Below are 17,810 nucleotides of genomic sequence, written 5' to 3' on the forward strand. Positions count from 1 at the left end.
AAACTGGGCTAGGCCCCATGATTTTTTCCCTTTTTAGGGGTTTTCCACATAAAATTCTTGGTGTCTATAGTGGATGATGCACCCTCTCTCTTTATCTGTATATGTGTTTGATCTTCGTACAATACTAAGACGATTTGGGATGAATTTGGAGTGCTTCATAAGACGACCTATATTAATTTCTTGATCATAGAGTATTCATTCAACATAAGTAACTTAATGATATCAGAATTAGATGATCTTGCCTTCGTTGGATTTGTCTCGTCGAGTCGCTTGATTTTAACTATAAGCATGTCATATTTATAAGAGATCATTAGATCGTCCAATTATTGTCTTGATGTTTTTAAAAAATGCTTCAGGTAATTGTTTTGGGCCCATTTTAGCTCAGATTAGATAAAATTGGTGTAGTTGAGTTCGTATCGTCAAGATGTTTAATTTGATCATAAATTTACTGAAATTAAAATTAAGATGAACTCAAATTTAATCCAGAGAAAGTTTTTATCTTAAATATACCAAAAGATAAGTTTAGAATTTGTTGGACTTGATTTTTCAGGCTGAAGTACTGAGCATGACAAACAATCTTTAAATAATTGCGTTACGGATGCAAAAGTCAGAGGCAGTTTTATTATTAGCAAGGCACGCAAGTCAAACACTCAACCCAGAATTATAATTAATCTGTTCTTTAAAGCAAGGGCAATTAAGTCAAATCAACTAAAAGGAAGTCTGGTAACCGCTCCAGCCTTCCCAGCTGCGGTGCCTACATCCTCGACCAGCAGCTTTCAAATAGTCCATAGCTCCATACGTTCTTGTCCAAGTCCACATCCCGAGGGGTAACATCACCACTCCCACCTTACCAATGTGGATTTTAAGATAAACCACTTTCTCTTAAATTAGAGGATTAGTTTTACTTAATGTTGCTTATTGATAAAATATTTCATCAAAACTCAAAAAATAGCGAGAATTAAATGCAGCTCAAATGTGCAACAAACTTTTGAGTTATGGTTGAAGAATCTCTCCTTCTCCACAAACAAAACTCCAATTAAACATTTCTGTAAATTTTGCTTATCATATTTTAGATATATTTGGTGTAGCTCATTTTGGGTTTTGTTTGGGACGGCTTTCTTACTGCTTCTTACATTAGTTTATTTGTACAAAAAAAATTTAAGAAGCAATAAGAAAGCCGTCTCAAATGAAGTCGTAGGATTTGTTTGGAACGGTTTTTTATTGCTTTCTAAAGCATCTTTCTAGCACAAACAGTGGCAGAGTCAGAAATTTTATTCGGGGGGCTCCTTAATTAACCACTATAGGAAAATCAGATCCATTACAGGAAAAATTTTTTGCGGTTAATTTTCCGGCGATTTTCTAACGATCAAATTACTGGAGCCAAGAGGATCTGTATATTCAAAATTAAGGATGCAAATAACATGGCGAGAGAAGAGTGAAAGAGAAAATGAAAGCTGTGCTCGAGATTGCGAGTTGTAAGAGAGGAGCAAAAGGGAAAATGAAACAGGCAGTTTGGGTTGAGGGAAAGAAAGCATTTGGGAGCGGTCTCTGTTTGGCCATGTGATATGATATTATTGCCAGATTAAAAATTTTTATAAGAAAATTATTATGAAAATTAGTAAGAAAACTATTCTGAAGAAAGCCTAAAACATGTTCTTGCATGTTAAATCATGGAATTGTTAGGTTTTATTTTTTATAAAAATAATTGTAATTTTTTTATGTAAACTGATCCTCCATACTTAAATTTGTTTTAAAATGAGTGCAAAACATAAAAAAATTAATTAAAATATATATTACACATATATCAAAATAAATACAATACTTTTAAGATCTATTTTGACCAAAAAATAATTGATCAATAAATTCTATAACCATTTTTTATGAATATAATACATGTAATAAAAATGGTGATTGAATAATTATACCTCATTCTCTTATTTTTCTTATAAAAAATTTGCATTGTAAGATAGGGTCATGATAGAGTACATGTAATAATTGTTTTTTTAGAGGGGCACGTTCTTAATAATTGTTTTTTTAATTTTTGTATTAGAAAGCTGCTCTAAGAAGCAGTAAAAAAGCCATCCAAAATGAAGCCTTAGTCTCTTAGTTGGGAGCATTAACTATTTTGAGTTTTTGGATTCAAAGCTTATATATGTGATGTGTATGTGAATTTATCTTGATGACCCAAATGTCCATTAAATTTTTTTTTTTGGTGCAGCTATATTTTTCACTAAGCTTAGTTTTAGAGAAATTAGAAAGAAAAATGATTTTTTAAAAGAATTATTATGAATATTATAGCATATTTAGTGTTAAAAAACTACTTTTTATCACAAAAAATGTAAAAATAGTATAAATTTATAATCAAATAATGTAACAACTTGTTAGAAAGTAAAAAATTATGAAAAATCTGACCAAAGATTAATTAAGATATCTGTTCATAATCTAAATCAGTAATAAAAACTATATAACACAAGTCTCTAGATGAAATAAAGGGACGTAATAATAAAGTATTCCTATTTCTAAGAGCAATTCATATGGGATTTCTATCCCTTTTCCACCTTATCTTGGAACCGTTTCCATTCCCAGGTCTTCCTCTCCCAGCTTTCGGTGAGCAGAAGAAGGAAACGAACAGTTAACAAGGAGAAAAGCTTAAAAATTTCTTCATCGCTTTCTTTTTGTTGCAGAAAGTATTAATGGAGGAAATTCCAAGCCTGCTTAAAAGCAAGTTTGTTTAAGAAAGGGAAGAAGAAAATCGAGAGTTCTACATGGCGAAAGAGCAGCAGATATCATTTGGCACCAGCCAGTCTTCAGCTTCCATGCATGAAAACTACATGTAATTCTTCGAGTGATTAATCAAATTCAAAGATAGATCAAATACCATATGCTTCTGTTTCATTTTTTTTTTGAATTGTTTGGTGTCTGTGCTTATTTCTTTCTTGATTAGATTAAAAGGTAGGAGAGATAGCTTATTTGATGTGAATGATATTATATTGCATGCACGCAGAAGCAAGGAATCCGGTGGTGCCTATGAGTTAGGGGATTTTGATCAAGCTTTTTTTATGTACCTAGATGGGCAGGAGCACATATCAGCTCAAGAACAAAGAGGTGAGATTTTATCAATAACTTACATGATTTAATCTAGTTGAAGAAAAATAAAAGATTATCTTTCAAAAGTATATAGGACACTTTTTATGGTAAGATATCAATTCCATTCTCTGACCTTTTTTTTTGTGCTCAGAGTTTAACCACTTATTTTGCAACTTGGGTTTCAAGTTTTATTTTCAGAAAACAGATTTTTTTTTTCTACAATTTAGCTTTTTTTTGAAGTTTAAGATCTGTAGCAGCCTACTCATGATTTTCTTGCAAGTTCTTGTACCCTAATGATTTAATAATTATGAATTATTTAGTACAACCCCTCACCTTTTTTCCACCTTTTCCTTGAGCAGGTTTTCTTTCTCTATCTTCTTTCCCTTTCCAGATTACCTTATTATTTATAACAAATGCATGACAAGCTCTCTCTCTCTCTCTCTCTCTCTCTCTCTCTCTCTCTCTCTCTCTCTCTAGCTTTGATCATATAACTTTTCTGTGTGATGTTATTCATGAATGAGTGGCACCTTTAGGAGATTTAATGTTTGCAGGAATTCATGTATGCAGAAACTCTAAATATTTTCCCATCAGAGCCAATGCACGTAGAGCCATCTACCAAGGTAATATAAATAAATAACGAGAAAAAACTTTCTTTATCTTCCTCTTTCCCTTTAAATCTTAAGCCTCTGTTTGCTCTAGTCTTTCAATAATTTTTCCTTTTTCTTTTTATTCAAAAACATATTTATGCAGTTTGGTATGAGCTTAGGCGCTTCAACAGTAAAAAGTGCTTCAAAGAAATCAATAGAACAACCCATAGCTACAAGCAACGGTAAAAATACCTCTGCTGTTCATCCTCAAAATACAACCAAGAGTGATAAATTACCAGTGAAGGTGAGAAGTTAATTGACAATTTATAATTAATTCTATTTTTTTTTTCTCCTAATTTAATCTGTTTTTTTTTAATATGTTCTTCTTTGACAGAAAGAAGGAAGCAGAAAGGCTACAACATCAAGCTCAGATCATGAAGGACCCAAAACACCAGATGCAAAGGTTTATATAATTAAGTTCATTTAATTTGAATGAAAATGGATACATTTCATGAAACCTCCAAGTATTTACTTATTCATTCATTTAAGAAACCTGAAGCTCCTCCCCCTTATCATTCTGACCAGACATTACGAAGGCTTGCTCAAAATAGAGAGGCAGCAAGGAAGAGCAGACTTAGAAAGAAGGTATATGTTCTAGCAAAAAAAAAAAAAAAACTAGGTTCATTATATAAATCTGGAGCTCTGAAATATTTCTAAATACGATACTATATTTATTTTGTAAAATATAATATTTTAACTTGTAAATATTTTTTTTTTGATGTGTTGCCTTGCAGATTAAATAGGGATGACTTATGAAATATCTTCTAATTCATGAAAAATTTTCTTAAATCCTAAGCTAAAACTTATTTGATCTTTTTCCTGTATTATTCTATGTATCCTAACTTTTATATATTAAAAAAATCATTTTGAGCTTCAATTTTCTTATGCTTTGAATTCTGATAACCATTTTTGACAATAGGCGTATGTTCAACAACTAGAGTCGTGTAAGATGAAGCTTAATCAGCTAGAACAGGAGATTCAAAGGGCAAGAACACAGGTAATTTTTTGAAGCAGAAAAATAGCCTTCTCATCCATCAAGTCTTTAGATTTTTCACATCTTCTTCGCACATTATCATAAAATGATAAAACTTTTGCTGCTCCATCTCTCTTTGTATAATAATCTGGGCATCATCAAAGTATCTCTATCTCTTCTCTGTATTCAATTCTAGAGTTTTAGACAATCTCAAAAGGATCAAATAATCAATTCTCTTGTTGGTTTTGTTCTTAACTAGGGCGTCCTTCTTGGGGGTGGCATATTAGGAGAACAAGGCTTACCCTCAAGCTCCGATGGCCTCAGCTCAGGCACTTAACTATACTTCCTCTTCCTCCTCCTCGCTGTCCACTTTGATACAGTTACTTATAACTGTCTTGCAATACTTCACGTAAATTAATATAGGTGCTGCTGTGTTCGACCTTGAGTACGCAAGGTGGCTGGAAGAGCACCACCGCCTCATGATGGAATTGCGGGCGGCGATGCAGGAACGGCTGCCGGAAAACGATCTTCATATATTCGTCGGCAGCTCTCTCGCCCATTATAACACTTTGATGAATTTGAAGAGTATGGCTATCAAGGCCGATGTCTTTCATATCATCTCGGGAATGTGGAAGACGCCTGCGGAGCGCTGTTTTCTTTGGATGGGAGGATTCTGCCCTTCTGAGATCATTAAGGTTTGTACCATTGAACCCTCATTGGTTTGATATTGCGGGGTGATTATATCAATATTATGTTGTGATGAAATTTATTTAATTGATTAAATTAGATGCAATTAAAGAATAATATATTACTTTAAATTTGATAAAAAAAATTTAAATTTTTCTTGAAAATAATAATTTTATTTTTACACTCGGAATAAGCGAAAATAAAATAATTTCTATGATAATAAATTTTCAATCCATAAATAATCATATCAAATGAGTTCATACGGATATAATAAATCTTAATTTTCATTTTATATTATTAGACTAATTAGTGATTAGGCATGTCTCACTTTTTAATCCTTTTTAAGAAGAATAATAATATTATATATTTCTCGATTATATTTTAGATATATATTTAGTCATACGTTCAATTTAGGCACCATTTCTCTTGATCTCCCCTCACATCATTCATGCCACTTTCATGAACTCTCACACCATAAATTTAGCATGTCTTTTATTAAGAAAAATGCATGTTGTTAATTTGCCTTATTTTTCATTTACATAAATAATTTTTTAATAATATTTATCAAGTGCCTCTTCGCAAATTATGAGCACATGTTGATTCAATATTATGCATAAAATATTCTACTCCATTTAGGCCAATAATTTATCCTTTTTTTTAAAAAAAAAATTCTACATCAAAATGTGGACAATTTTTTAACTTCAATTTTTATCTCTTTAGATTTGAAAAAAGATTGGGACTATTGTTCAAAGTGATGGTGAAAGAGATGGAGATGTTAATATTAATAGAATTCAAGTTGGTTGGATGAAGTGGAGTAGTGCATCGGGCTTTTTATGTGATAGAAAAGTACCACTTAAACTTATGGGAAAATTCTATATGATGGTGGTTAGACATGCAATACTTTACGGCGTAGAATTTTGGCCATTAAATGAGAAGTATAATATTAAATTAAGTAGTGTTGCAGAGATGAGGATGCTCAGGTGGATGAGTGGCTTTACTCTTAGAGACAGGCTACGAAATGAGCATAAACGTGAAAAGGTTGGAGTAGCTCCAGGGCTTATAAGATTAGAGAAAGTCATCTCAGATGGTTTGGTCACATAAAACGACGGCCTTCTGATAACCCGGTTAGGAGATTAGATTTATTAGATTTAACCTATGTTAAGAAAGATAGAAGTAGACCTAAAACGACTTGTGGTTAAGAACTATTAAAAATGACCTTTCTTTACTAGATCTAAATTAGAATTTGACTCTTAACTGGCCGTAATAGAGAAAAATAATTCATATAGCCAACCCCCACGTAGTGGGATAAAGGCTTGATGTTGTTGTTGTTGTGGTGGTGGTAGATTTAAAAGATTACTTTCAATTTATTTCAAGCTATATACGTATACAAAATAAGATTTTGAATTGAAATGATCGCATAATGGACAAAAAACTTGTGTCTAGAGAGAAATCAACAAGTTGAAAGATAACAAGAGTTGTTAATTAGCTTTTTTATTGTCAATTCTAGAGAGGACCTATGGAGTGGTTTTATGCATTAATATCTTGATTAGTACATTGCTTGATTAATCACCTGTCGTTTTAGCAACTAGAAAGATTTGACTTAGTTCATCCCCACTTTCTACAGAAGTAGCAAGCCAAAACAATACAAGAGAATTTAGTGCACGTATGGGCAGAGGTTTTGATAGCTAAAATATGATAGGAGAGGCCATAACTTTCTTTCTTTTTTAATAAAGTAGCTTTGCTTGTGCATGCAATAGGAAAGCTGAATATTTACCATAAATCTGCACTGTTAAGCAGTCCAAGCATCTAATTAGTGGAAACATTAAAGAATTTTAAATTTTAATGCTGGTACAATTATTTATGGTTTTTTATGGTTTTTTAAAACCTAATTACTATTTGAACAAAAAAATGATTAGTGTTTGTTACGATAGAGTTTGATTTTGTACTACAACAAAAAGTTATCAAGATTTAGGATTTGTTTGGGACGGTTTTTTTCTTGCTTCTTAAAGCGGTTTTTTAGTACAAAAATTAAATTTTTTGTACTAAAAATCTGCTTTAAGAAGCAAGAAAAAAGCCGTCTCAAATGAAGGCTTCGTTTGTGACGGCTTTCTTCCTCCTCCTTAAATTGTCTTTCTAGTACAAAAATTAATTTTTTTGTACTAAAAAGATGTTTTAAAAAAGCCGTTCCAAACGAAGCCTTGGGACGACTTTTTAATTGCTTTCTAAAACGGAGTTTTAGTACAAACTTTTTTATTTTTGTACTAAAACTCCATTTTAGAAAGCAATAAAAAAGCCATCCCAAACGAAGCCTTAGTCTTTATTTGGGACAGCTATCTTATTGCTTCTTAAAGCAGCTTTAAAAAGTAGTGAAAAAGTCGTCCTAAATTAATTCCAGGTTAATTTCATTGTAAGTTGATCGTTATTTACAAGTTTTTTATTAAAGATATTTTTGGAGTTTTTAATTGTATTTCTACTATCCGAAATTTTCTTTTTATAAAGAGGGCCGATCATCTTATATTTATATTCATGAAATTACGATTACATGCAATTCTTCTCAATGAAACTATATTGAAATCGGCCATGACAATCAACATGACATTATCATCAATTTGATGAACTTGTATAAACTTCTAATTTATTTTAATAATTTGTTATTAAAACATTACTAAATGACTTCGTGTGTATTATTTTGCTCTTATTATTAGGTTATCTTGAGCCACATTGATCCCTTAACAGAGCTACAGCTACTGGGAATAAGCAAATTGCAACATTCTGCACAAGAGACTGAAGAGGCCCTCAGCCAAGGACTTGAAGCCCTCTATCAATCTCTGGCCGACACCATCGTCTCCAATAATTTTATCTTCACGTCGAATATGGCCAATTACATGGGTCAGATGGCCATAGCTATGAACAAGCTCTCCACACTTGAGAGCTTCGTTAGACAAGTAAGTTCTAATCTTTCAATAATCTCTCAATAAAATAAGAGTTTACAGAGAAAAACGACTTGCTTATTTTATATTCTCCTAAAACATACAGATAACTATGATAGAATAGTTGACTATAACTATTAAAATAGTTATCGCTAAAAATAAAAAACTGTAATAGATTAGTAATTATCTACCACACCAAAGTTGGCCAGCCCTTTGTATATTAGTTACTAAATACCAACTTCGCAATATACTAACAGCGCATATTTGTGCTTTCCATGTCCTCACATTCAGCTAATATGCCTATTCTAATTTAATACTAATCAATGTGCATCAGTCTTACATTGGGCATTTGTTGAATAAGGCTGCAAGATAGTAAAAGATTGAAATTTTATAGCTTTATTAGGTGAACAACTCATATTAATTTTCATAAATTTTGTTTGACTTTGGATAAAATGTAAATTGTTTAGCAATAGAGAACAAGTCAACTTATATTGGATAAAAAAATTAAAAAAAAGGTAAAAAGTTTTGATTAACATTCTGAAGATTGAAAAATTATTCTGTGCGGATATTGGATGCCGTTCGGAGAAAAATCATACCACGCCAAGTTACCCTTTTTGCTATGTACCACGGCTGTATACCTGTTGTGTACCGGATGACTTCGTCTCCGAACTGTCCGGTGTCTACACAGAATAATTTCTCCTGAAGAAGGCTGTATGCTTAATCATAACTCCATAATTTGAAAATAAAATTTTGATTCACTTATATTAATTTAAATATTTTGATGGGGCAGAAGATTTTATTTTTTTAGTCTATGTATTGTTTTATAACTAAGTATGGTATTTAGTAGAATATATATGTGCTTAGATATCATAAGTTCAATGTGTGATTACAGGCTGACAACTTAAGGCTGGAAACACTTCATCGGCTCTATGAAATATTAACGGTACGCCAGAGTGCAAAGTGCTTATTGGCCATTTCTGAATACTTTCATCGTCTCCGAGCTCTAAGTTCCCTTTGGCTTTCTCGCCCAAGGCATGAGTAATGCTTATATGAAATATGAAAGAAACAGAATTTAAGGAGAGTTATCACCATATAAAGTGGCTTCTTTTTTATCTGATTGGTATAGCTTTGCTTGTATTTTACTTAGATGCATAAATGCTAATAAAATCTTTAATAATACTTAAAGTTATCAGCTTCTCCTCAAAGTTCATGATGCAAAAATTAAGGGTTAAAGATGCACAAATATACAAACATTTTATCAATAAAAAATATAGATTACATTAATTCAGATCGATTTATTATAAAGAAGTTAATGATATTATTTTTAAAAGACCTTCTTTTTCATAGCTTCTGAAAGGAGTACATAATGGCTCCTACCCTAGGCAAATTATTGCATCCGGTCACCAGACTCGGAGATAGGTCCGGATATTAATAAAATATTATTTTAAATTAAGCGAAGGTAAAGCGTAGGTAAAGAGCAGGTAAAGTGCAGGTAAAACACATGTAAAACGCAGGTCAAAGCACAGTCAAAAACGCAGTCAAAGCGCAATTAAAGCGTAAGTCAAAAGCGTAGATGACGTGACGAATTTTTATTGGATGTCCGAACCTATTTTCCGTGTCCGGTGACCGGATGCATTAATTTGCCCCTACCATAACCTTTTGTATATTTTTAACAGTACTGTACTAATATATTTAGTCCTTATTTTCCAATAAAGTGTAATACGGCTATTTTTTAATGACAGAAAGTCCATTACAATCAATATTGATTTGAATAATATTTAAACAAAGATCAAAATGTATTCTAAGAAGGTCTGGGTGAATATTGAAACCTTGTTCGAATTGCGTTCAAACCAAATTCCTTGAAGGTTTGAATATGATTTTGACAAGGAAGAATTAATACGGTTTAAACAATAATCAAATAAAGGGAATAACACAATAGGTTATAAGATTGATATAACATAGTGAGTACAATTACAAAAATAAACTATAAGAAATATATGACAATATTCATAACACAGTAAAATGTAATTTAAGAGAGATTATACAACAGCAATTAAATAAAGTGCAGTTCAATTGTAAAATTTAAGACTTGTATGCAATTAAATATAACTTTTTGAAAAAATTTCTTAAATATTAGGTCATGAGATCACAAGTTTCAGCACTTGATATTAAGGTTCGACTAATTTAAAAACTCATTCATTTTCTTGTACCAATAGATTAATTTTAACTATGCCACAAACAACCCTCCTTGCTATTATTAATTTACACTACAAGAAAATGGCACATTACCGACGAATTTTTCCGGCGGCTTTCCGACAAATTTTCGGCTGCTTATGATGAAATATGCCCGATTTTTTTTTTTTTTTGGAAATTTTTTTTTTTTTTGGAAATTTTTTGGCAAAATTTCTAGCGGCCTTCCGGGTTGCTTTTCCTTATTATATTTTAAATTAAAAAAAATGTGATTGTTTTAGAACTTTTGCCCTTCTAAGAAACTAATTGGGGCTTTCACTACAGGAAATTCTTCAAATACTGGAGGCCTGTACCAGCAATTGTTTAGCCGCCGGTACTAACGGCGGTTTACCCAGCGGTTAGGCCGTCGGTTAATACCGGCGATAAAACCGGCCGTTTGGCAAGTTTTTGTCGCCGGAAATAGGAGCGGTCACAAAACCGCCGGCCCTTAAACTTACCGGCGCTATACCGGCGGCAAAAAACCGCCGGTGTTAAGTAATTTTAATACCGGCGGTTTGAACCGTCGGTAAAAGCTCTAAAATGAATCAGCCCGAGCCTCCCATTTCATTTCATCTCGTGCTCTCTCTCTCTCTTTGGCTGCGCTCGCCCCCTCTCCTCTGCCCGCCCTCTCCCGCAACCGAGAAAATTTAGGCCACCGATGAGCTGTTTCCGGCCACCGACGAGGTCCCTCTGGCCGTCGACGAACTCCCCACTACAAGGTCGAAGTTCTCTCCCAACTCCCATGCGCGACGCCGCCTCCAAGGTGAGTGTTTTTAATTTTTTTAAAAGTTTTTTGTTATTACAGTTGGTTTACATCAAGGAACCAGTCTAAGCCCATATCTTTTTGCTTTAGTCATGGATGTTCTCAGTAGACATTTGTTAGAGGATGTACCAGTCTAAGCCCATATCTTTTTACTTGTAGAGTAGTGTTAGTGTTGAATTGTTTGTATCATTCACTTGCATTAGTAAAATTTGGTTTTCTTTACTTACAATGTTATCCTTTGTTTTATGTTTCATTTTTTTTAATAAATTAAAAAGAAAAAATGGCTTATTTGAATTGTTTCACAATAATGTTTGCCATCATAAAAAATCAGGAGATCGATTGTTGCAAATCTTAACCCAAGCGCTAATATTTTGAGGATAACAAATATTATTTTTCCTTGACTATTACTATTAATGCATATCTATTTTATGTGCCTAGATCACTAGCCTTTTAGGTCCACAAGTTTTCTTTGAACATCAATCAGCTCAAGATCAGGTAGACTAGGATTGAGTTAGTCTACAATTTCTATTTCAATGTATCTTTTACCTTTTCTTGAGTCAAATGTATTTTAGGGGATCTTAAAGCTAAGTAACCTTACACACACACTTATGGGAAAAAATTTAGTGAGTTAGGTTTTTTTTTTTTTTAATTTTTGATCATATCATACGGTACAATTTGAAAATCATCCTGGATGATCCCTCAAAAATAGAAACCCTAATTAGAGCATTTGGGTCATGTTAACTTGCTTAAGCAAATCATCCTGAATGATACTCCCATCATCATGGAAATTATATAGGATGATCCCATATCGTCCAAGACGATTCATTACAATCATGCCTAAATTAGTCAGTTGATTAAGAAAATTAATTAAGGTTAGATTGATAGATCATATCATCCAGGACAATTACAAGACCATCTTGGATGATCTATAAGAGAAACCTTAGTCTTCTCCTGAATCACCTGAACGTGCCGAACTATCTACTGGATAATCAGTTATACTTCTTCATCGTCTAGATAATTTTCCTGGATGACTCAATCTATCTATTGCATGATAATAATTGGTTTTAAACTAATCATATAAGCAGATCCAAACATCATTCTGGACGATCAGTTATGTTTCTTCATCATCTAATATGTATCTCCTAGATGTCCTGAACTATCTACTAGACTATATATATGATTTTGAACTATTCGTATAAGATGATGTCTATATAGTCTTGGATGATCAGAATAAATTATGTCTTCTAATTATACATCACACCCATATCATCCTAGTTAGAAGGACTAAAATATACTAATCGTCCTGGATGATCTTTAAAGGCATGTTACAAATTAAGGCCATTTTTAAGGACTTATTTATAAGATCTCTTATTTGTTAATGAGAGTATCTTTTGCTATTGTCCTGACCTAAGAGATCTTAGAGAAGGAGAGGGAGAGCTTGGGATAAAGAAAGAGAATATTGTGAGGGGGAGTTTGTGAGGTGTTCATAAAGGTTTCTCCAAGCAAGGATTTGAGCCATCTTCTCCATTCATAATCCTTGGCTCCTTAGTAGCTCTAGGGAGTTCTTCGTAAGTATTAGATCAAGTTTCTCTGCCTACTTTAGGAGGAAGCAAAATGAGTCCAAGTTCTTTGCCTCACTGGGGTTGGTGAAAAGGAGTTTATAAAGCCTTCTCTACCTTGATATGGGCGCAAAAGGAGAGTAATTGTGTTTTAATGCAATATTTTGAGGAAAGGCTCTGGGTAGTGGATGTAGGTTAAGTTGACCGAACTACTATAAAATCTGGTGCATTCTTTCTATTTTATTCTTGCACTTTATTTTTATCATTTTAATTATTGTGGTTTATTGTGTTTGTTTTAAATTATTCAAAAAAAAAATAATAATAAAACTACCAATGCATCCCCGCCCATCCTCTTGGTTAGCCTAGAGCTAGTTCAAAAAGGCTTAACAATCCTAACAAACTTTTAGAGGTCATTTGGTAATCCAAATAAAAATTCTTAAATCATCTTCTAAATAAAAACATGAATGGAGATTTTAGGTTTCTTCTTTGTCCTTCCTCTTTAGTTGATAGTTGGTGATCTTTCTTAGTTTTATCTATATTTTTTAGAGTTTGAATCTTCTTTTCCCATTTTCTTTACTTTAGGGCTTCTTTCCCCTTATTTTTATATTCATTTTTACCTTTTTAATAATGGAGCCCCCACCTAACCCATCGGGTAAAATGATCACTAATTATTTTATCAAAAAAAAAAAAAGGTTTCTTAATTTTTTTTGGAATTGTTCCTAATTTTGTTTCTTGATCTCTTAAGGATGTTATCTCAGGGAATTCAACCTTGAATTCCCTAGTTATCTCTGTTAAGCAGTCATCCTTTAATGCGGCTCCTGCGATTTTTTATTCCTTATAAGGATGTGGTGAAGCTTGCTTCTCCTTTCCAATTCAATTTAATTGGTAAATTTTCTCTAAGGTGATCGAACTTGGATGCAATCTATATATTTTTTTGCTAATTTGAACCTATCTAGATTATTCTCCATTGATTTACTAGACCCTCATCATGTTTCGATTCAGTTTTCGAATGATCTGGATTATAGTCAAGTTTTTGCTAGATGCTCTTATAACATAAGTAATTGTCAAACACATTTGCTTAAATGAACTCCTTTCTTTTATATTAAAGAGGAGTCCCTTATCGTACCTATTTGGATTTCCTTTCCTCTTCTTCATTTACATTTATTTAATAATATTGTTCTTCATTGTTTGATCATCTACTTCAAATTAACCAATCTATTGCATCCAAAACTGGACCTTCAATGGCTCGTATTTTAGTAGAAGTGGATATATCTAAGAAACATCTAAGAGAAGTCTTGTTGGGATCTAAATCTCTTGGGTATATGCAACAAGTTGAATTTTAAAATGTTTATGATTTCTATATGCATTGCAAAATTCATGGTCACCATATGATTTTTTTTTTTTTTTGCATCGTACTTTAAAAAAAATTATCCTCAAGCTATTGAGGTGGAAGAGATTTAAGGTAGGACAGACTTCCAATCTGATGTTTATCATGGGGAAAAAATGTTAATGCCACTACCAACTTGAATCTGACCCCTCTTCCAGCTGATGTGTTAAAGGAAACATACATTGCTATTTTGCCTATTAATGTTAACAATGATTTGAATTTTACTCATAATATTGATTTGTTATATGAAGATTGAGCTGAACTTGAACTCATGGGATCTAACATCTAACTACAACATATTGATTATCTTGCATAAAAAATGGGAGATCCTACTGGATTTCAGGTTGATGAGTTTGGTAATTTAGATAATTTACAGGAACAAAAATTATCTTAGATAATATGCAATATGAATAAGGAGCTTTCTCAATTATCTAATTTTTTTGCAAGTATGGATCAAAATATCTTTTTGAATACTAAAATTGCTAGACCTTCTAATATTATGAGAATTAATACTAGTGAAGATGGTGAAATACTTCTTGATTCTTCTAATGTTGTTACTATTCATGATCTTAATGGTATTATTTATAGAACTCAGGTGAATGATTTTTAACTAATGTCTGTACGCCTGATAATAATGGGGACAATATGATGGACGACGAGGGTTTTACCAAGGTTCGTAGAAAGAAAAAAAATTGAAAAACATATTCATTTTATTTTTAATATTTAGGGTTATGCTCTATCATTCCATAGAGCCCTTATATGTAACTAAAAAATAGATTTACTATGAATTTTCATTGTTTTTTGTCTATTTAATGCATTTAAACATCCAACTAAGTAATGATCAGTGGCGGCATAAAGATTGGTTGTGGCGTTACCATGTATCGCTTATGTGTTGGCCTATTGAAATAGTGGTAATTAGTAGTTAAATAGGTATGCATAGTTCCACAATGCCAATCATGCATGGTTTTAATTTGATTGCTAAGATTTGGTCATATGAGTAATGGTCTATCCTGCGGTTCAAAATAGATAGATATGATGTTCTGTCTGAAAAAAACTTTGCCATGAGCACAAAATAGATGTTCCAAATTTAATCATCTTCCATAGGACATATTTTCTCAAGGAACTTTCTTTTGTCTATTATTGAGTATTTAATGAACCAAACATCACAAATCTTGTGAGATTAATTTAATAATTTAACCTTTCATTATATAAAGTTTGAGAGGTTTATATAGAAGATCATAGAAGTTATTTGAAATCCTAATTTTAAGATTAGAGAATGATATTTACCTTTATAGAAGTCTCAAAGGGATTTCTTGAGCTTGTTTTGTGTCTTTAGCTCCTTGGGAAAAACTTCTTTGAAGAAACCATATCTGGAGGATGTTTGGATTAGGAGTTAAAAATTCTTAAACGATGAAGCTTTAGGTCCCCCATAGATCTCCTCACTAGCGAGCTTCTAAGCCCTAAAAAAGAGTGGGAAAGGAAGGGATTCTTTAGAAGTGAAATGAAAGAAACAAGGTAGATCTTGGGAGGCTCCATACATGGATTATTTCTTTAATGAAGTTTCTAGGTTTACCCTCTTCCAAGCCATATAGGCTAATCCAAGGGCTGTGATGCTTAGAGCTTTTGCTTGGATGAATGCTAAGTGTCTTAGATAGTTAGGGAGCAAAAGAATTGCCTATAAATCTTAAAAGTGATGGGTTATCTTTTTACATGGAGGGGACTACTAGCTTGATTTAGGATAAACTAAGGGTTGAGGTAGTTTAAGATTGTTTAGGCATTTAATGGAAAAAATTTGTTTGATCAAAACTAGCTGGCAAAGTAAGCTTATGTGATTTTTCATGTGGATTTGACCTATTTGAAGAATATAAGTTTCTAGGCTTTGTTGACCAGTTAACCAATCAAAGATTACTAGATGGACTCCTTAGTGGCTATTTGGGTTTAATGCATTAGGCTTAGAGCTTAAATTTGGAAATTTATTTTTCATGAATTTATCCTATTTTAACTAGGTTGACCGATTCAACTTGATCAAAAAATTATTATTTTTTTTTTGGAAATTTTGGGGCCTAAGCCCATTCCAATGCTAAAAGAAATTTTGGAGCGAAAGTGAATTCTAAAAAGCACTAGTGTTTCGTGAGCTCCGCTAGGGTTTTCCCTTTTCCTACGTTGCTTCCACCGCCGCCTCCTCGGCCGGAGGCCTCCACCATGGCTGACCCCAGTTTTCCACCTCTCCCCTCTACATCCACTTCCTCCCCTCCGCCTTTACCCACTGTTCTTCCCCTCTGGAAGAATCTCATAACCACTACGCCTAAAATCTCCTCTGATTTTTCTCACTCCCTCTCCTTTGTCCCAACCCAAAATTTCACGGCCAACTGTACGGCTGATCAGTTCGTTGCTGGAGCCCCAGAATGGTCTCTCTCGTTGGTTGGCTACTCCATCGGGAAGCGGCCGTTCTACGAATCCCTTCTTACGACCATCACGAAGACCTGGCAGCTCAAAGGTGATATCTCTCTGCTCACCATGGATGAAGGCTTCTTCTTGCTCAAATTTACTGCCATCGAAGACTATGAACATGCATGGACTGGCGGCCCGTGGTTCTTTTTCGGCAAGCCATTCATTTTGCAGAAATGGAGTCCGGATTTTGTTCCCAAGCGTGAGGAATTTCCTTCTATTCCACTGTGGATTAAAATTATAAACTTGCCTCTATCACTCTGGACTCCGGAAGGTATTTCTAAACTTGCTAGTTGTGTCGGAATTCCTATCGCAGTTGATGCTCTAAGGACGGCTAAAACCCGTCTGACTTTTGCAAGAGTGTGTGCTCAAGTTACTAGCAACTCTCCGTTCCATGAGAAAATCTTCTATTGTGTTGATGGAAAATCTTCTCCTTTACGTGTCCAATACGACTGGAAGCCTGAGCGTTGTTCTCAGTGCGGCTCAATCATGCACCCTCCCACTCTTTGCCCCAAAGATCCTATCATAAAACCAACTGCCATCCTTAATCCCAGGGGTAGGAGTTCAAGTTGAAAGCTGCGACCCTCTCCTCCTCCTAGGCTGACAATTCCCAAGCATCCCCCCATTGCCAAAATTCTTCCTAACAGTGCCCTTAACACCCAAACACCAAATCTTACTCTAACCCAAACTCCTTCTGCTGGCCCTTCGATACCAAATCTCAACTCTCATTCTAGAGAGGTTCAGGACCCCACCGTCTTGCTTCCCTCATTACAAGGACCCCCACCAATAAACACTTCAAACAAGTTTCAAACTTAATTTGACCAAGATAAATCCGATGAAATGCTTCATCATGCTTCAACACATACTCATTCCCTAACTCCACCTAAAAACAATCCCCTAGTCAATACTACCCAAAACCAAAACAGCCCACCCCAGACTTCACCCCGTAATCATCAACCAAATATTCCCTCAATCTCAACTGAGACTTCCAGATCCACCTCAAACACTCCAAAAGCCCGAAACACTATCAATCAAAACCAAAAGCAAACTAGAGGCAAGCAATCCAAAAAGGCCTCTACACCCAACCACAAATAATAATG

General features: G+C 33.6%; 2 protein-coding genes across 4 annotated transcripts; both read left to right on the plus strand.

The window, feature by feature from the left end:
* Positions 1–2,506: 2,506 nt before the first annotated feature.
* Positions 2,507–9,518, plus strand: LOC110112805 (bZIP transcription factor TGA10). 3 transcript variants are annotated; one of them, XM_020845140.2, is made up of 12 exons: positions 2,507–2,607; positions 2,685–2,833; positions 3,005–3,105; positions 3,655–3,707; positions 3,838–3,978; positions 4,069–4,137; positions 4,260–4,319; positions 4,654–4,731; positions 4,967–5,036; positions 5,131–5,402; positions 8,100–8,339; positions 9,217–9,366. In XM_020845140.2, exons 2-12 carry the CDS (start codon positions 2,766–2,768, stop codon positions 9,364–9,366), a joined length of 1,302 nt encoding a protein of 433 aa, XP_020700799.1. In that variant the 5' UTR covers positions 2,507–2,607; positions 2,685–2,765. The 3 variants fall into 3 exon arrangements, with proteins under 3 accessions (XP_020700799.1, XP_020700798.1, XP_020700800.1); XM_020845139.2 differs by having other exon boundaries at positions 2,509–2,833; positions 9,217–9,518; XM_020845141.2 differs by having other exon boundaries at positions 2,509–2,833; positions 3,639–3,707.
* Positions 9,519–16,464: 6,946 nt separating this feature from the next.
* On the plus strand, positions 16,465–17,283 carry LOC110112807. The gene has a single exon (XM_020845143.1). The coding sequence runs from the start codon at positions 16,465–16,467 to the stop codon at positions 17,281–17,283; it is 819 nt and encodes a 272-aa protein (XP_020700802.1).
* The last annotated feature ends 527 nt before the right edge of the window (positions 17,284–17,810 follow it).

This window comes from Dendrobium catenatum, unplaced genomic scaffold (genome assembly GCF_001605985.2).
Source record: "Dendrobium catenatum unplaced genomic scaffold, ASM160598v2 fragScaff_scaffold_475, whole genome shotgun sequence".
In the NCBI taxonomy this organism is placed as follows: domain Eukaryota; kingdom Viridiplantae; phylum Streptophyta; class Magnoliopsida; order Asparagales; family Orchidaceae; genus Dendrobium; species Dendrobium catenatum.